This window comes from Nesoenas mayeri (genome assembly GCF_963082525.1).
Source record: "Nesoenas mayeri genome assembly, chromosome: 7".
NCBI lineage: Eukaryota > Metazoa > Chordata > Aves > Columbiformes > Columbidae > Nesoenas > Nesoenas mayeri.
Window position 1 is genome coordinate 34,705,908 of NC_137551.1, and position 20,689 is coordinate 34,726,596.

A 20,689-nucleotide genomic window follows, 5' to 3' on the forward strand; every position below is an offset into this window, starting at 1 on the left:
GCAACCTGGTGTGATCCAGTGCCAATGCTCAATGTGTGTCAGCCTGGGTGGCTTTGCCACGCATGAGTGACAAACAGCTTGGGGACAGGATGGAGGACAGGTTGTGTTAGGTAGGACTTGGTGCCTTGTGGTGCAAGGCAAGTGCTTCATGATGGAGCAGCAGCATGGTGGTTATGGCAAGAGGGCTGTCACTGTTGCATTTTGCCATTTGTGAGGTAACTTTGAAGTAGAAATGACTGTGGCGAAAGGAATCTGCAGGATCTGGCAGTGAGTCCTGCAGCCTCAAGTTGTGCCGGGGGAGGTTTAGACTGGACATCAGGAAAAGGGCTGTCAGGCATTGAACAGGCTGCCCAGGGAGTGGTGGAGTCACCATCCCTGCAGGGGTTTAAAAGGCATTTAGATGAGGTTCTTAGGGACATGGTTTAGTGCCAGAGCTAGGTTATGCTTGGACTTGATGATCCTGAGGGTTATTTCCAACGAAAATGATGCTATGATTCTTTGATTCTCTGATTCTATGATCCACACACCTGGCGATCTGCCAGGGAGCCCTTTGTGTGCTGAGGTGACTTCAGGTGCCCCAGTCACTGGCGACAGACGCGTTTCCCTGGAGCTGAGCACCCAGGCAGGGGGCACTCCGGCACCCCCACGGCGTGCTTCCCTTCCAGGCTGTGTGGTTCCAAGCCAGCGAGGCACAACCCGTGTCCCCGGGCCCGGGGGCCTATTCTGGAGTTGGCGGAAGGACCATGGGCCCGGGTGGACACCAGACACCCGGCCCGGTGCCTGAGGTGTTGGAAGCGGGCAGACACAGCACTGACAGCCCCAGCCTGGGGCAGGGCGGCCGCCCCGGCTCAGCGCAGCCCCTGGGGCGGCGGCGGGCGTGGCCGCCCCCGGAACTGCCGTTCCCGAGCCGCGGGGCCCCGGCGGAGCCCGGCGGGACGGACCGGCGGCACCGCCGAGGCGGCATTTCCTGCGCGGCGGCACTAGGCAGGGCCGGGACGCGGTCGGGCAGCGGCTGCTCGGGTCGGCCCGCCGGGCCCGGCGCTCCCCGGCCTCGCCATGCAGCGCTTCACCGTGAACATCAAGCTGCCGGCGCGGACCCTGACGGGCGCCCTGAGCGCGCCGAACAAGGGGGCGGCGGACTGGTGAGGGGCCGGGCGGCGGGACAGCGGGGGCGACTGCCGGGTTCGGGAGGGAAGGGGGCGGCTGAGGGGTCCCGGGCTTCTCGCCGCGGTGTCCCCCGGCCAGCCCCGCGGCTCCTTCGCCTCAGCCGCGGGTTGAAGCTTCTCTCCCCGGGTCTGGCTCCTCCCGCTCCGGGCTCCTGTGTTTTTCATGGAATCCCAGAATGTCCTGGGTTGGAAGGGACCCACAGGGATCATCGAGTCCAACTCCTGTCTCTGCACAGACAACCCCAAAATTCACGCCATGTGTCTGTGGAGGTTGTCCAGTCTGTTCTTAAACACTGTCAAGTTGGGGCTGTGACACCTCCCTGGGGAGCCTGTTCCAGTGTCCAGCACCCTCTGGGTGAAGAAGCTTTTCCTCTTGTCCAACTTAAACTTCCCCTGGCACATCTTCCTGCCAGTCCCTCGGGTTCTGTCATTGGTCACTGAAGAGAAGAGTTTGGCACCTGCACCTCCTGGGGTTCCTGCACATGGACACGCTGTGATGGTGTGTCTGAGGCAAACAAACCCTCCTCTGCTGGGCACTATGCAGGCTACTGGAGCCCTTGTCTTTTCCCCTTTCTTAATAGAACCACAAAGCGTTTGGGGTTGAAGTGATCTCTGGAGATCACCCAGTCCAACCCACCTGCTAACGCAGGGTCACCAGAGCAGATCATGCAGGATCGTGTCCAGGCGGGTTTTAAATGTCCCAACAGCAGGGTCCTGCTGTGGTTGCTGCTCTCCAGCAAGAACAGAGCCATGGCCAGAGATGAGCGTGGGACGGGCCCTCCTGGCAGTGAGGTTTGATCTCTGGGCAGAGATCTTGGTGGTGCAACCAGCTGTAGGGATCAGAGCAGCTTCTTCTGGCTTCTATTTCTGTTATTTTTGAGACTTGATGTACAAAGCTGGTATGTTTACTTGGTTTTGTATTCGTTGCTCTGAACGATGAGTTCACCCAGCTGTGCTGTAAAGTGTTACCCTAATACTGCTAAATCTTAGGGAGAGAAAATGAATGAACTGAACCAAGTCATTTTGTAAAACCATGGCATTTAGGTTTGTCAGCTTGCAAAGCAGTGAAGTTCTCTGAAGTTCTTAATTTGAAACTTAGTTTTTCTCCTTTGACTATTCTCACTTGCTTGGTGTTCACCATAGCTTTATAATTGTCATCGGTGGCCACGTTAACCTCTTCTGAAGTCAGACAGGCCTCAGCAGATTTTCAGTGCTAATAATTGTTCACATCCTCCCTTTTTGTCTCCAAAAATGCAGTTAGTTATATAATTGCAAATATATTGCTTACCTGCATGCTTATGTATAAAATTTGGGAATGTTCTTCATAAATTCTTATGTGATGTCTTACATTTAGAGATGATGATTTTTATAGACAGACACAGAGGTACTTTGCAGTGGCTTAGAGTTCCATCAGCAGGTGGTTCAGCAGACAATACAGCAATGGCACTTTATAATGCTTTTGCATTTTATGTTATTAAGTTATTTTTGCTGTTTGATGTTTGTGTCTTGTAGCATGCATTCAATTTACCAAAAAAAAAAGCCTAATTCTTGATGTAAAGTGGGTTTTTTTTTGATGAAAATATATGCTTTTCTAGGGGCTGGCAAGGTTTGATTGCATATGGATGTCATTCTCTTGTGCTGATAGTTGATGCCAATACTGCTCAGACTTTACAGGTTTTGGAAAGACACAAAGCTAGTGTTGTCAAGGTGAGTTGTGTGTGTTTTAAGGTATATTACTCAATTCTGGTGTATATATTATTTTTCTAAATCACCATAAATACTTGAAATTATATTGCACTTGATTTTCATGTAAAATCTGTTGTAAAATACCCATAATTTATTTGATCTCTTTTACAGCTAAGTCAAACTATACATGCTGAAATTTGAGCTGTGGTTGATAGTTATACCTTTAGATATATAGAAACATTTGGTAGTGTTATAGAACACACAAAAATGTTTCTGAGAAGGCTCTTGGCATGACATAATTTCAAAGGAACATTACAAAATATCAAATGAATCTTTTTGCTGATGCCCTTGCTGATCTTTCCCGTTGTGGTGGTAACCAGTGCACCACTCAACTAAGAAGTTACTTTTAAGTTTTTCCTTCTGTTCTTACCTATAGAAAAGGAACAACAGCAAACAAAACCAAACTTTTATTTTAGTGGTAAAAAATAGCTAAAATTTAAGCTTAAGTGTAAGGTACCTGTACTTTCCTTTGAAGGTCATTGACTTGAAATTGCAGAGAGTTTGACTTTGGGTCAAGTGTGGAACAAGATGTATTTCTTTGATACATCATTTCTTTGAGTGTGGAGCTGTATGTATGTTCATATGGTGTTTGTGGGAGTCTGATAACTTTGCATGGAGTGGATTATGGAGTGGATTATATCTGATTACCTCTACAAAAAGGAATAGAAAGCGTACTTTTATGAAAGGAAATCTAGTTCCAGGAACAATTCTTTGAATGAGAGGATTGAAGTTAGATTTGCGTCTATTCTGGTATGTTAATAAACAGTGATAAAAAAATTCTTTTAATCAGGTGAGATAGGTTGTGAAAATTAAAAACCAAACCAACCAAACAAAAAACCCCACAAACTACACTTCTTGTTCATAGAGAGGCAGAGACCAATACAGTAAGAATTATTTTAGCAGAGGATGAGTTTGTGTGTAGGGACTTTGTTGGAGTGGTGTAACTGCAATGGGTGTTAGAGACCCTCAGGAGCTCTGTTTAAGAGTGATGGTGTAAAGGCTGCCTTTCTGTTGTTCATAACTTGCTGACAGCTCCTCCCTTGGGAAGTGATGCTTTCCAGACTTGGAATTTGCTTCAGAGCAATACATATTTAACTGAGGAAAAAACAGCTTTGCAGATTTCTATAATTACTTTTTTTTTTAATAGCGACGTAGCTACCTGCAGGTATCCTGATGGGTAATTTTTTATGAACAGCAGGGAAGCAGGAATTGCAACACTGAAATTTGCAGGTAGAGGAGAGTCTCGCAAGTATTCTTTGTTATTCAGTTAGAAACACACTTTGGCTTTATAGCTAGAGCTCTTTGAAGCTTGCTTGCTGTGCATGTAATATTTGTTTAATTTATTCAGCTGGCTTTTGAGATGCATCTGGTCACACCTCTGAGAGGGGCACAAAAGGTGGCTGCAGTCCTCTGAATGCTGCTATAAATGAATTGGTGTTGCAGAGTTAGTAGTGCCTAATGTTAATTGTATTTCTATTTTTTAAGTGTCTCGCTTTCAACATCTGCAAAACGTGTCTTTGGCCTCACCCCTTCCCTCCCAGGTCCTGGGACAGGGCACAGCTACAGCGTCATTTTTGTAGTGGGTAAATTCCCATTAGCTTAGCATTGAGGTTTCTTTATTGTGTTAGTGTCTTCAATCTCTCTTAAGAGCAGTTTACCTGTAAAGCAGATAGCAAAACAAGTCCATATTGAATAGATAAGGAGTCGGTATTATCTCTTTATAATCTTTGGAGACGTGTAGGCAGAATGTTTCAAATCTCGAGACACAGAATTATTCTAAGTATTGCTGATTTACAAGACTCTGCAGCTTGAAATCCCAAACCAGAAGGTGTGGAAATCAGTGGTGGCAATATGCTGAAAAGGATGAAAAAGATAACAAATGCCAAGAATAGCTCGATATGAGACAACACATAGATGAAACTAACCTTCCTTCCCAATACCACAATATATTTGACAGATTAGGGAAATGACATGGTTTAGGATGTATTTGAAAGTTGGATGGTGAATTTTCAACTTCCATTTGTTTGGAAATCAGTGTTTATAGGTTTGTGGTTGCCTACAGAAGCTTAAACATTGCCATTTAGTTTCTTCTAAATATTTGAGTAAAAGTTTTATATACATAGCATATATTTATAGTTATAGTTACTTTTAGCAACAAGGATTGTTGATTTAAGTAATTTGAAAATATCAGCCATACAGTTATGCAGCACAGTTGCAACGTACTTTAAATTTGCACAACTGATGGTAGCTTGAAGGTATGGTTACACAGATCCCATTAATATTAACTATTAATATGCTTTTTTTTGAGTTAGTTATTATTTGTTTATCCTACTGAAAGATATGAATTATGGTGCCCTATGTTTGCCTCCTTTGACCACTTTCTTCTGTATCTTCAGGTTAAATGGGCCAAAGAAAATTACCATCACAATATTGGCTCTCCATATTCTTTGCGTTTAGCTTCTGCTGATGCTACTGGAAAAATAATTGTGTGGGATGTGGCAACAGGAACAGCTCGTTGTGAAATACAAGAACATGCAAAACCAATTCAAGGTAATGGTAGTGCATGGAAGTTACTGTGTGGAGCATCATTACAAATCCATCATCTAGGTTTTGCAAACTCTACTCATTTCCACTGTTGGATTTTAGTAGCCTTCTCTGTGTTTATCTACTAGTTTTCTGTGTAAGTATGACTTGCTGTCTCCCAGTGAATGCTGTGAGATTTAATTTATTATGGTAGTATTTTCCAAATCTGCCAAAAAGTTACAATCTCTTTTTATTTATGTGATTGATTGAAGTAGTAATATTTACAGTGTCAAGTACGTCCTCCTGCTTTTGAATTGGTGGAGTAGTGCAGTTTGCCTTGCACTTGAGTGCTAATGCCATCTGTAGTGGTATAGTGCTTCCATTAAGAAGTGAAAAGTGCTTGTGGAAATTTTAGCGTAAAAGACAGCTGTAAATTAAGTAGGTTTTGCATATAGTTGGAGTTAGTAATATGAAGTCTTGAAACTGCGTATGACACATTTGATTTAGGTTTCTAGTGTAACTAAGTAGATGTAAATGGCAAGGATTAACACTAATAGTCAAGAGAAATAGAAGGTTTTGAGATGGTGTAACTAACTGCTTTTAGCTGTCATTTGAGAAGATAGTTTAGTGGTGGTGTTTACTGCTTTTGATTTTGTTCTGTGGGTGGTGGCCCAGTGCCACTGGGAAGGTCTGAAAAATACCCCCAAAACTACCCAAACAGTTCTGGGCAGCTGGTTGTTTGAAGATTCTTTATCCCATTACCAGAAAAAGAAAAATCTTGGTCTCATTCATTCATTTCACAAACCTCTGGGTGTAATAAAAACAAGAAAAACAAACAATAACAGAAAACCAACCAACAAACCAAAACCCAAACAAACATACAAACCCAAATAAAAGTGCCTGAAACAAACCAACTAAATGAAAAAACAAAAATTAACCAACCAACACCCCACCAAACAAATAAACAAGCAAGCCTGGAGAAATGAGCTATGCATTTAAGGTATTGTAAGCTATAGAGGATTTATGTTTGATTGTGCTGGAGGCAGAAATATCTAGAAGCCTGGCACACAGGTCAGTGCTGTCCTAATTGGTCTGATGAAGGATAGAGAATGGGAAACCTAGCCACTGGCCAGGTATAACACAATTAAGAGAATAGATTGGAAAGGAAGAATTAAATGTCATTTTCCCTGCTTCTTTATATGCTCATCAGTTAGTAAGGTGTCATCTATCAAATGCTCCCTTTCATTAGTTAGCAACTTGTACTTCATCATTGAAAAAAGTTAAGATAGTGCTTCCAACTCAGAACAGGGAATTAAAAGATGGAGTCTTGTCCTTGTTATATCACACGCTCAATATGATTTTTACTATTGCTTCGATGGGTGCAGTTGGTGGTTGATAGTAGTATCTCCTACTGTTGTGAAACTTGGTTTTTTGGGGTTCTAATTACATATGGTAGGCACTTTTGTGTCTGGTGGAACCCCTGCTGACAGAGCTGACCAGGGCTGCTCTGCTTGCAGGGCTGATGGGGCCAGGAGGCTGCGTCCAGCATCTGACTGGGCTTTCAGAATCAGCTGGGAGGGATAACACTGCAAGTACAGCAGCATCTACATCTGCTGCTGCGTGTTCTGGACTTCTCTTAGTTTTTACTGCTGTCCACACTAGCAATGTGTCTACACATTATTTCTGAAGTAACATTTAGATCGCTCCCCCCTAACCCTGCGCCAAGAAACTGCCATAATGAGTGTCTATGCATAATTTATACTTTATTTGTACTATTTTATAAAAACTTGTGATGAGGCTTGTGTTATACCTATTTCTTATTTTGAATTCTATTATATGAAATCTATATTGGGTTGTTTGGTTTTTATTATTATTTTTTGCAAAGCCTGCAAAAGTAGATACAATATGGTAAGTCTGACAGTGGGACACTGAAAATTTGTTCTATTGGCTGCAGTTAATTTTATTAGTTTGATTTCCTTTTTTGTGTGTGTGTTGTAAATTGCATTTTATTTACTCCTGACACTGATTCACTGAATGTTTGGTGGGGTTTTGACCATGCCATTTGAAGATTTCTCCAGGTTTTCAGACCTAATGAAGTTTTTTCGGTCTGCTGGGCAAGAAAACAAGTTAATAAGCAACAATTAAAATCCTGTTCGGTCCTCAGTCCCTGATTTGATTCAGCAATAACCTCTGACAAAAGCAGTTTCTTCTCCTTTCCATCTGTTCCTGAGGCCTCTGGCTGTTCTTTACAAGCCTGTAGAAAATGGTGTGAATACAGTGATGGAGCAGCAGGGTGAGCTGCTGGTTCTCTGGGTGTTACTGCAAGAGCTTTGTAGGATAATGGTTTAGGATCTAAACTCTGCAATCTCCCGGGAAGGAATTAACCATTTGTTAACTTACAGTGTAACTAATTAGGACATACATGCCTGGATTTTTTTCCCCTCTGAAATCCAGTGAGTAGCACTTATCGGCTCTGAAAAGGCTGAGTGGGTAAAACACACGAATGGCTGAGGAAGGAAGTTTTTTTGACATCTTGATACATATAAACACGCTGTAGAGAAGCTGTGGTTTGGGGAGGTCATGCAGCAAGCACCAGGAGCTGGACTGGGGACATTTCACCCATTGCCTGACGCATTCTGTTTTTTCAACCTGCCCCATGAAGCACATCGGTGGCTCTAATACAGCTCCTTCCTACTGACTGAGGCGTCTCGCTGTTCCTATGGACAGAAAACATAGTCTTCTGTGTCCATTTATCTGGAATGTTTAAATGCTGCCCAGCTGTTATGGTTAGCAGCCGTAACTCTTCAGACTGCCTGGAGCATATAAGTACTGAAATTGTTTTCTTGATTGTGTGTTACAGTCAGTTTCATTTTACTCTTAAACTTCAGACTTGTGTTAAAGCTATTTGAAGTGGAGAAGACATCGGTTTCCAGGTCCCATATTGATAACTCTCTCAAATTTTAATTTGGGATTCTGTATTGGTGTCATCTCAGATACTGATGAGGATGTTGTGTGGTTCTTTTCATTTGGATTCTGCAGTTGTTCTGTACAAAACGGGCGGTTGTTTCGGGTAGGAATTCACTGGGTGAAAAGATTTGGCATGTTCAGATCCGATGTGGGTTGTGTGCACCTGTGTGGACACATGTAACCCAGTGTATTGCTGCTTGTTACAGACATAAATTCGGATTGTAAGAGGAACTGAATTTTTAGAACTCTTTAGAAACATGTTGTTACCAAGAAGGTGCCATATTACAGAAGAAAAATAGCTTTAAAACAGAACAAACTTTTTCTGAAAATTAATGTCACTGTTTATTCTTCTCTTTTTCTTTTGACAGACATGCAGTGGTTGTGGAATCAAGATGCTTCTAGAGATTTACTGCTTGCTGTTCATCCGCCCAACTATATTGTACTGTGGAATGCAGACACAGGCACCAAACTTTGGAAGAAAAGTTACGCTGAAAATATTCTGTCTTTTTCATTTGACCCCTTCGATCCATCACGCTTAGCTTGTAAGTTTGCATGTATAAAATTGCTTGGCATGAATGTTGAAATTGAGATTAAAGTAATGGATTGAAAACAATGATGTTGTTAATGCCAAGAAGTCTCAACATAAAGACAAGAGAGTCTTTGGTCAATGTGGAATTTTCTAAAATAAGATGCCATTGCGTGAGGGGAGGGGAAAAGTAGGCATGAGTAGCAAAGTTAGAGATCTGAAAATAGATGGTTGAGACAGCAGATAGGGAGCTGGAGGAAACCAAGCATAGAGAGCCCTGTTAAACTGACATAAAAAGCTATAAAAGGATGGATGCTGAGGGAGAATCCAGTGAAATGAGTAGAACAAGAATAAATGGTATTTTTGACAGAAAGGATTTTCTTAAAGAGTGGAGTGTGAGCATCAGTTTCAGAAGTAATTCAAATGTCAAGGGGGATGTAGTGCAGATTTATTGACATTTTATCAGAAAGAAACCGAGAGAAATAAGAGAGTCACCATTTTAGTCTTTAATTTAGCTTTATTACTCCTGATCTATAATGAGATAGTGTAGTTTCCATATCATTCAAACTAAGAAAATAACTTTTTTGGTGAAGTCTTAGCTACATCTTTACAGCTTAGCTGAACCTTTATGCTGCAACAGAAATAATGTGAGTTAATGATTCTTTGAGCCATGCTCTGCATGAGAACAAAAAATGGTGATATAGCCAACCTGGGTGACCCTGCATTCTATTTGCATTGTGAAGCTTAAAGAAAAATAGTTGATGAGAGAGAATAACTATACTGAAAAAACAAGAGGTTTCTGCCAGTGATTCCCACAGTATTTTCTTAGTATTGACTTAATTTTGAAAAATTCAGTTTTGTGGATATAATTGATTGTAAGGGACCATCTGTGGCTTTTTCAGTAGAAGGTGCCTGTTGTCTAGAATTATGAGTTTTTTACCTAGTAAAGTATTAATAAAGTTATTAGCCTTTCTCCTCACCAAAATTTCATTAAAAGGGAATACCCCAGTCAAATCTCGGTTTGTATTTTGCTCTAATGAAAGTTGTTTTTCTTGGTGCAGTGCTCACCAGTGAAGGAATAGTGTTCATCTCCGACTTCTCCCCTTCCAAAGCTCCTGCCAGCTCAGGGAAGAAAGTTTACATCTCTAGTCCCCATTCCAGTCCTTCTCACAACAAGTTGGCTGCTGCTACAGGGGCCAAAAAGGCCCTTGATAAAGTAAAAATCTTAATCAGCAATGAAAAACCAAGGCAAGTTGCAAATATTTATTATCAGATAATGTTTTGTATACCTGTATATTTTATAGATATAATTAAAGTCTGTAAGGTAATTAGTTTTAAAAAAGACAATTCATTGTGGTAAGCAGGTGGTTGGGTGTCCTATATGAGGAGAGTGTGTAGGGATGTAACACCAACAGTCATTCATCCTGTTCTGTTCATAAAAACAGCGTTATCATCCCGGCAGGTTTTATAGAAGTTAATGACATAGTGTTCTCATGCAGGTGTTAATTCAGAAGCAACAACAAAAAGAGAAAATTCGCTAAGGTCATTCAATTCAATTGTGGAATGAGAAGGGATGTCATAAGAGAATAGAAATTCTGGAAGCACTGAGACCTGAGAACAGTTGTCATTCTGATGTTGGATGTGATAGTACAGTAGGAGGCATACTTTAAGTTAATAGTGTGTGAATAAAATTAGAATTTATACATTTAGCTATTTTCTGACCTTTTAAAACTAAAGTTGTTGCATTTTGAGATTATTTTTTTTCTTTGGAAATTCTCTGCACCACTTTCTTTTGTGTGATGTCACTTATTTTTCATTTTCTACTTCCTGTTTAAATAGTAAAAATATTCTTGAATGTCCGGCAAATTTGAGAACAGACTAATCAGACTGTATTATCAGGTAGCACTTGACACCAGAATTCAGTGCAGATACGAGATTCACACTCTGTTTAAATAAGGTGTTTAAATAGCAATCTGGGGAGCGGACTTGATGACGCTTCCTCTGGTAATCATTTAAGAAATAGTGATTTTTGTATGAACTTAAAAGGCATGATTTTGTAATTTTGTGTTCTGTAATGCCTCATTTGTGCTGCATTGGACAGAACTCTGGATTTGTGAGCACTGAGATAGTACATAGGCTACTGCAGCTTCATGTGTAATGCCAGCAGATCAGCATAAATACCATTTTTCTGCATTCTCCTGTTTGTATTTTAAGTTGTCTATGAATATCACTAAGAGTATGAGAGTTTTCTCTTCCTCCTTTTCCATCCAAAAAGAGTAGAATGGGAAAAGGAGAAGAAAAAAATATAGCAGTTTTCTATTAGTTTATATTAGTTTAGGGAAATTTTGAGGAAAGAGGAGATTGTCAGGTGAGTGATTGCAGGGAAAAGGTGAATAATTCTCCTGAGGCAAGGAATGAGTGTAAGGGGAGGTTAGTGTGTGGTAGATAAAATTAAACAAAACCCCTCAAAAGGATGATACATTAAATCAGTTCAGAGATTTCTGGACACAGTATGAGGCTGATTTTCTTCAGTGTGGCTTAAATACATTTAATTGAATTGCATGTACCTAATGAACCTCGTTACATTGCAGCCAGTCTCCTGTTAACAATCAACAAAATGATGAACATTCCTGGTCTTTGCTACTTTCTTTGACTTTATAGACTGGTATATTTGATAGGCTAGTTCTGTTCATTTCAAAGTAAAGTAATAATACATAATAATCTAAATAGTGAAGTAAGCAGTATGTTTAAGGGTAATTTCCCATGAATACCAAGGGTAATTTCCCATGAATACCAGTAAATGCCATGACAGCTAGCACCGTTCATAACTGAATTGCTTTTTATTTGAGATGTGCAAGAATCACCCCTTGTTCCATTTGAATTACATATTATTTTAGAAATGACTTTATAATCTGATTTAGATAGTAGTCAACAGTCTGTCTTTTAAAGGTCAGTGATGCTTTGCGCTGCTGTAGCAATTAAATGGAAATTTACAGCTCCCCAGTGATGAAAATAGGGAATACTCAAAAAAAAATGCAGCTGCGAGAAAATTTATGCCGTTAATTTTATTTTGAACTTGAAGTATTTGTTGATACCGAGCTTGATTAAAGTTTATATCTGATGTTTTCGCAGTGCTGAATCTGTGACACTCAATGACTGTCTTCAGTTGGCGTATTTGCCTTCCAAAAGAAACTACATGCTGTTACTGTATCCCAGAGAAATTTTGATTCTTGACTTGGAAGTGAATCAGACAGTGGGTGTGATTGCAATTGAGAGAACAGGTGTGCCTTTCCTACAGGTAAGGAAAATTTGATTGGTTTCTATCCTTGCCACAGATTATGAAGATCGTAGGTACGTTCTTGACCCACTGATAGTTGTGTTTTGATGAGTTCTAGAGGATGAAAAGACATTTAGCTCACCAGGGGGAAAAGTGACCCCTGAATCCCTGTTTAATTGAGTTCACAGTCACACAGTATCACAGTATGTTTGGGATTGGAAGGGACCTCAAAAGATCATCTAGTCCAATCCCCCTGCTGGAGCAGGAACGCCTGGGTGAGGTCGCACAGGAACATGTCCAGGTGGGTTTTGAATGTCTCCAGAGAAGGAGACTCCACAACCCCCCTGGGCAGCCTGTTCCAGGCTCTGTGACCCTCACTGAGAAGAAGTTTTTTCTCAAATTTAAGTGGAACCTCTTGTGTTCCAGCTTGATCCCATTACCCCTTGTCCTGTCATTGGTTGTCACCGAGAAGAGCCTGGCTCCATCCTCATGGCACTCACCCTTTATATATTTATAAGCATTAATAAGGTCACCCCTGAGTCTCCTCTTCTCCAAACTAAAGAGACCCAGCTCCCTCAGCCTTTCTTCATAAGGGAGATGCTCCACTCCCTTAATCATCTTTGTTGCCCTGCGCTGGACCCTCTCTAGCAGTTCCCTGTCCTTCTTGAATTGAGGGGCCCAGAACTGGACACAATATTCCAGATGGGGTCTCACCAGGGCAGAGTAGAGGGGAAGGAGAACCTCTCTCGATCTACTGACCACCCCCCTTCTAATACACCCCAGGATGCCATTGGCCTTCCTGGCCACAAGGGCACAGTGCTGGCTCATGGTCATCCTGTTGTCCACCAGGACCCCCAGGTCCCTTTCCCCTACACTGCTCTCTAATATGTAATTTCCCAACCTATACTGGAACCTGGGGTCTGAAATCTGCAGGAAACCTGCTTCATTTTGTGGTGTTGCAAAAGTTACCAGTGTGCAAAAAGTGCTGTGGAAAAAGGACATTTTGTTCTCTGGTGGTTAAGCTGCTTACAGACAAGTTTAATACTTGTTCCCTGAGCATCTGCCTCTGCTTAATTAGACACCTTAGTCCAACGTCTTATTGAAGCAGTTTTATTCTCTTGGAATCGTGAATTCTGAAACCAAAAAAGAAAGTATGGTGGTGGTGGTGTGTGTGTACTTCATTTTTGGTTTTTTTTTTTTTTAATTAAAAAGTAAAAGCTAAAAAGAATATCTATGAATACATCAATGTTTAAAAAAACCCCATCAGTTAAAAACTTTCAATGAATTTCTCAAACTGATCAACTTCTTTAGTCACAAGTACTGTAGCTAAAGAATTCACTGAAGTGTTGCATGAATTGTAACATTTTTAGTGACTTGCTTATACATTAGAAATCATATGTTCATTTGCAAAGGGTAACATTTTGATAACACAATATAACATGGTATCTCTTTACCTAGGTAATTCCTTGTTTTCAGCGTGATGGGTTATTTTGTCTCCATGAAAATGGTTGTATAACTTTAAGAGTTCGCAGATCTAACTGCAGTATAACTGGAACTCCAAATGAAGAGCCAGGTAAGTTTTGTGTCAAAAATGTCCAGAAATGAACTTTGAGGCATTTAATTAATACTTTGGTACCAATATTAACCATACAGGAATGTGAATAACAGGCCTTCTAGGTTGTTTTTCTTTTATATTATATTTAAATTTAAATATAAGCTAAATTCTCCCCAGATTGTTTTTACCTTCCCTGAAATTTAGTGCAAAACAAAATATCCTGAAGATCCTTTCATCACTAAATAATACTTAAATTATGAAGTGTTTCAACAGTCACATATACAAGAAAGTTTTAGGTAAAAGATTTTTAGCTTGCTCTTTTTATCTTCAAGAAGAAACATCTTTTTCAGGAAACACAAGGTATTGGAAATCATTTGTTCAGTTAGAAGAAGTGATGTTAGAACTAAGGCATGGGTTTAAATTTAGATTAAAATCTAAATTATTAAGCCTTTTAAATGAAATGTTACTAAGAAAAAAAGGGAAAACATTGTTCTGTAAATGTCAATACGTTTTGTTGTTGTTGTTGTTGTAATTTGTTTTGTTTACTTTGGTTTTGGCAGTTTAGTAGCTTCTAGTGAGCTACATGTTTCGTGTTTACCAGTAAACCAAATGGGTTTTGGATTGCAGGGAGCAGATGCACTTGCTGCCCAGAAATGGCACAATATTTTTTTAGATTTTGCAAGATTCATGTAGAATAAGATATTTTAAAGGCAAAGTTACATTTTGAAGAACTTTTCAAAGCTGCGTTGCATACAGCAAGATCAGCAGTATATTTTTTTCCCATTATTTTTCCTAATTGTTGCATAGAAAGATATGGATTTCAGCCAAAGGGCTCAGCCATTCTGCAAATTTACCTCTGTTGACAGATCACATTGTATGTGTTCCATGCTAATGATTTTTTTCTCTGTGGGACATTGATGTTACAGATCCAGACCCAGTTCAGGAGCTGATTTATGATTTAAGAAGTCAGTGTGATGCCATCAGAGTCACAAAAACCGTTCGACCCTTCAGCATGGTGTGTTGCCCGGTGAATGAGAACTCTGCAGCTCTCATAGTCAGTGATGGCAGGGTAATGATCTGGGAATTAAAATCCAGCGTTTCTGGCAGAAATGTGCGTAACAGGTAATGGGATTTATTTTTCTTATCAAAAATTCCATCTGTTACATTTACAAGTGGCGTGTGGTATTTTATTATATTCTAAAAGCAACAGTGATGTCCTTTGCGTGTATGGTAGTGTATGAATCAAAGGAAGAGGAACAAAATATATCATCCAAATAGATTGGTTCTCTTGCTTTGGGGAGGTGAAGGAACTGTATTTAGTGTATTTAAAAAAATAATTCCATACTAAATGCATGGAATAAGGAAACACAAGAGAGGAGTGAATATTTACATTATTTTGAGAGAAAACTTGATTTTCTTTTGGCTTTCTTCAGGCTATAGCATTTTCCTCAGGAATGAATCCTTCACTTTCAGTCGCCTGAAAGGACTTCAAAATGAATCTAGAATGGACTTGACTTTTTGCTTTTAGTAGGGGAAAAGTTTTCTGCTAGGTTGCCTGAATTTGACACAGCAATATAAAGCTGCACAGCAGGTGGTATGAACAATATTTTTATATACAAAGCCTTCAGAGTTTTAGGTTTTGAGCAGTCTCTGAAAGCACTGTATAAAGTAATATAGTTCTTGAAACATTCAGTGTGTTAAGGCCATTCTGCTGCAATAAACCTTTAAAGGACTATTGAATAAAATAAATTACTGCCAGAAAAGAAGTACAGAATACTTAGTACACTTTGATATGTCAAAAGTACCAGATTATCAACATAGATGCTTTTGTTGTTAAGCAGGGATATAATGTTTTTATTCTTCTCAAAAATATTGCGAGGTGGATTCTTTGTGATGTGTATCCAAGAGAGCTGTTCGTGATCCATATGTTGCTGGGTTTTACTCCTTGGATTCTTAGGTTCATTTCTAAAACATTGAATTTTATCATGATTATGTAACAGGGAAAACCGTAATAATATAAGAACCACTGAGCGTAGAGGATTCTGGATATGGTTGGATTGTACTGAAAAGTAAAGCCTGTTTCTAGCTGGCACAGTGTCTTTAATGGATTTTGAAGGAGTCTTCCTCCATTAGCTCTTGGTCTTCCTGGATTTGTGGTCTTTGCTTATAGCACAGCCCCGTCCTCAGCCCAACAAGACTTGGTTACCAAGGCTGTGGGGCTGTTTGAGTCCCTTTTAGTCCCTTTTAGATGTCAAAAAAACAACACAAAAACCTGATGCATAGATATTTCACAAGACTGTGAACACTGGTAATGCTGGAAGTTTCTATTGTGGCTTTGTATATGCAGAGACAATCATGGTTCATGTGTTTAGCGAAAGGCTTTGCTTCAGTTACGGATTTTGTTATCTGGCACCTATATAAAAGAATTTGTATAGGTGAACAAAAAACAATCCCCTAATTTGGAAATCTGTTCTTAAATGTCAAAATATCTATGTAGGTTCCTTAGCTGTATACATTACCATAGTTCTACATATTAATATGCAATATATTTGCAAGCTTCTGTCCAATGCTTAGGTACACTTCAGAACAAGGGCTACATCTGTCTGTTTTGTACAAATATCTCTGTAAAGAGAATGAAAGTTATTTTAAATTGTGTACAGTTTTGTGTGCATTATCAGCTGGTTGAGTTGTTTGTGAAGTTGATGTTGGGACTAATCTTCTCAAAATATTTCGCAAATAATAAATGGTAGGAATACTGAAAGAACAACCTGGGGGAAATAGAAATGTGAGGACCTAAGTCAACAGGTGATCCAGTTTGTGTTAGGAACTTGTTTTCATTTCTTTTACAGCAGTTCAAGTGCATCACCTCTGTATTCCCCTGTCTCATTCTGTGGAATTCCTGTAGGAACATTCCAAAATAAACTTCCAGACCTCTCGTTAGACAACATGATTGGTAAGAATTTCGTTCACTAGTGTTACTGCTACTCATTTCTAGAATTTTTGAATCATTCTACATCTCAGCTTCCTTGGGAACTACATATGTTAGAATTATTTTCTGTGCAGCTTAAGTAGTAATTCTGAAAGAAGAGAATTCCTGTTTGCTAAAGAAACTATCAAATTCTCACAACAATTAATTTGATATTGAGGACCAGTGTTAGAAGCTCATTGTCTTTGAGGGAAAAAAGTAATTTTAACTGGAATTTGGCCAAGTCGCCTTCATTTTCTAAAAGTAATCTTAAACAGATGAACACAAATTAAACTACTCCTGAATTCTGGAAGAATAATTAAATGGTTGCGCTTTCTTTTCTTCCTCTTCCTTCCTTTGTTTGTTTTTTTGCCTTTGTAGTGTTAGGAAAGAAAGTTTGTATTGGAGAAATTATCTGAAGTGCAGTCTTCTAAAAAGTTTTAACATACAGAGTTCAACTGGAGGCAGTGCCTCTTTAAATAAACATTGCTAATAGAAATGGTAGTTAATTGATGTGTGTTATTTTTTAAACTCCTGTGTCTGATGACTTTCCCTAACACCTCAGATGAAAACCAAATGCTAACAAGAGCTTTAATTTTTAAGCAGGGCAAGGCACAATTGCTGGAGAAGAACAATTAAGAGGTTCTTTTCTGCAAGAAGTGCACCTCAAATTTCTGCTGACTGGGCTCCTTTCAGGCCTTCCTTTGCCTCCGTTTGCCATCCGCATGTGCCCACCTCTGACAACAAAAAATATTAAACAGTATGAGCCCATCCTTGCTGTTGGTAAGTGTCTTGAATAGTTTATTCATTGCTCTGAAAATAATGTATTCTAGATTTAATACAAATATAGTTACTAATACAGATAAAAATTCTATTTTTTGATACTGTGTAACTAATCACAAATAATGAACTTGTATTAGTTTACATCCATGGTAGTTTTTGGATTCTCTTTTTCCTGTGTTGGGTTTAAGTAATGCTACCCAAACAATTGAAATATATTGGCAAGTTTGTATTTGTCATTTCATTTATTGTGATATTGGTCTGTTGATACACTTAGTGTTTTACATGCTGCTCTCACGTAATTCTAAACATAAATAAATACGGATGTCGGCAGCACTGCATTCCTAGAATAAATAAATGACTGTACCTTTGTTCTGCTGCAAGTACCTAAAAATACACTTAAACCACTTTATTTTTCCTGAATAAATCTATTCTGTCTTACTACAAATATAATTAAACTCATCTAGATATTGGAATAGTTACCTCTGAGCACCTGATTTATTAACTCTGAGTTCTCCCTTTTTAAATCTGATTTTTCTGGCCTGATCTTTCAGCCCACAGCAGGGATTTCACGGAGCATCCGTACAGGTTTCTGTCTTTCTCTGCAGTCAGTGCACTGGGATGGTACACACAGAGATGCTATCATTAAGAGATTGTAGGAGGTTGTAAAATCAGACCTCCAGATTTTAATTGTTCAAATGTCCTCTTGGTATATTTAAGATATCTCTCGGTTCTGGGCTGCCCAATCAAGACTGTGCCCATCAGACTTGGGAGATTTTTGTTATTTTTAAGGTTGCCTGTGCTGTAGAACCTTCTCAGGTTTCTGGATGGGCAGGAGCTAATGCAGAGGTGAATTGTACGCAGGAGCTTAAAAAGAACATTTCATTGCAGTAATGATGCGTGTTTGCGTGCAGTTCTCCTAATACTTCTGTTATTACTGACCTAAAAGTATCATCAATATTTGTGCTGTAAAACCTAGGCAAGCTATCATTACATGATGTGATGCTACTAAAATGTAGCTTTTCAGTTTATATAAGCTGTGGCTGCTCAAACAGGTGAAATATAAAGATTAGGAAATTAATAGATAGCTATAAAGTGCATGTACAGAAAGGTCTGCAGTGTTCTAGACTTAGCACACCTGAGTGGCTCCTTAGGTATCCACTATTGCATTTAATAAAGGTGACACGAGTAAAAAGAAAAAAGATCAAATAAGTCTTCCCAGTATCTTATAGAAAATAGTAACTTTGAGTGTTTCAGAAGGATTTTGATGTAATTGAAGCTAATAGCTGCTAAGTTATTGATTTGTAATTTGCAAGAGGCTGTTATTTCAGGGATGAGAAAGCGGAATTGCTTTAATGATTTGGTAAAGTCTACCCATGATTCTCCCCTGGGATTATTGGTGGATGACAATTAATGCTCTTCCTTGAGGCATTTACTCTTCTTGAATAATCAAAACAAAAAGAAACATTAATTTCTCCTGCAACGGGGAGTCTTGTGGGAATGCAAAAAGAATGAAAGGATTCTCTGCAGTCTCTACAAATAGGCTCAGGAAAATGTCTTGATCCAAATTGATTTCAGTGGCTGCAGCGAAACTTTGGAAGGTTTAGTATTTGGGATTTAAGCACTAGAAATCAAAATACTTTTTCTAAAATTGTAAAATAAAATATTTGCAGGTGGAAAAAAAATAAAAAAGAGAAAAAGCTGTAAATCCCATATTTTCATTGAAGTATGTAAGAGAAGATTAAAACAGGTCTATACATATTATATTTTTTTAAATCACTTTTATAGGTACAAGTAATGGCTCTGTCCTGGTATTCCATCTGACAAGTGGACTCTTACACAAAGAGTTAAGCATCCATTCCTGTGAAGTCAAGTAAGATTCTAATTCCTACTATAATCCTTCTAGGAGACGTTGTAGCAAGCAATGTCGGTGTCTTGTTTCGTTGTTAATGATGCTTAAGAAAGCTGCCTGCTGAGTAATCTACCCTCACAGTATCTTTGCTATGTATAAGCAGTAACACACTGATGAAATTGGGGTGAAAATTGCTTTGAACTGAATATTTGAACTGTATCTATCTGTGCTTGCTGATCAAGGATGCATATCAGCTGCTTCCAGTTTTTTTATGATATTGTGGTACAAAAGTCTTTTTAGCACAAGACCCTTTGTTATGGTATCTTATTTATATAACTATCATGACTCACAGATTGTGTCCTTTGAAATGATTCTGTTTTGTATGCCAAGGTTTTATTTCCTTTGCTCTCTTGGGGTTGAAGCTGCTCCTGAGACACTTCTAGCCCTAACTGATGTAAAAATAGTTTTATCTTTAAAAGATTTTAAAGATCAAAGACGACTCAGTATTTATCCATCCTAAGTAAGGATCAGAGTAAGTTTTCAAGCTGTTGTACTGTTTGTGTGTACACAATGGCATAACTTGTTTGATAACTAATGGCAAAGATATTCAAGGTGAGGCTTGCTAGATACGTATTTCAAGACAAATTTAAGCGTGGAAAATAAAATGTTTATCTTTAGTAGGAATATGAGTAAAAATTTGTGTCATGGTTGTGACATGAAGCTGCCATGAGGTTAAGGTCTCTACTGTTCATTCTACAAAAAGATAAGAAGGGTACAGGTGACCAAGAGCAGGTAGCTCTAAGAGTTCATTATGGAAACCTGCTTTGAATCTACCACCGATATAATATATTTACATTTACCACTACTAACATTTCACAGATGAAAGAAACAACAAAAAAATGAAGATGGGGAGACAGGAGGAAATACGCTTTGTAAAAAATATATCTTTTATTTAGGCTTCATGTATTATTGGAAGTATTGTTAGTTTGGGCTTGTCACCTTGCAGAGGTTTTGCAGCTTCAGAATCCATTGTGCCTCTAGGAACTGTTCTTGCACAAATGGCATTTTTAGAACAAAATTTACATAATTGTGAATTTTGTTTAATCATAAGCTGTTACCTGGGTAAGTCTTTTAAATATTTGTTTTGATTTCCTCAGTCCCACTCTTAATGATCTGAGGGACTATCTACACAGTTTTTACAAGTTCAAGGAAGTGCTTTAAGCGATGTAGAATAAGGCACAGTAATTTTTTTGTTTTTAGTTAATATTCAGGGAGTGCAACATTTTTTCTCTCAGTGGGAATTCTTATTTTACCTCTAAAATGCAGATAGTT

The 20,689-nt window shown here is 39.1% G+C and overlaps 1 protein-coding gene across 1 annotated transcript in view; it reads left to right on the top strand.

Annotated features, from left to right (window-relative positions):
• Positions 1-989: 989 nt before the first annotated feature.
• The window catches only part of WDR11 (WD repeat domain 11), a gene marked incomplete at its 3' end in the record, with an annotated part of 46,089 nt that continues 26,389 nt past the window's right edge, over positions 990-20,689 (top strand). The window contains exons 1-11 of the mRNA XM_080348271.1: positions 990-1,142; positions 2,762-2,873; positions 5,309-5,462; positions 8,771-8,944; positions 9,990-10,176; positions 12,061-12,226; positions 13,664-13,778; positions 14,687-14,882; positions 16,610-16,713; positions 17,332-17,508; positions 19,294-19,378. Coding sequence (XP_080204397.1) covers positions 1,057-1,142; positions 2,762-2,873; positions 5,309-5,462; positions 8,771-8,944; positions 9,990-10,176; positions 12,061-12,226; positions 13,664-13,778; positions 14,687-14,882; positions 16,610-16,713; positions 17,332-17,508; positions 19,294-19,378 — 1,556 coding nt within the window. The 5' untranslated portion in view covers positions 990-1,056. The remainder of the gene's footprint in view (positions 1,143-2,761; positions 2,874-5,308; positions 5,463-8,770; positions 8,945-9,989; positions 10,177-12,060; positions 12,227-13,663; positions 13,779-14,686; positions 14,883-16,609; positions 16,714-17,331; positions 17,509-19,293; positions 19,379-20,689) is intronic.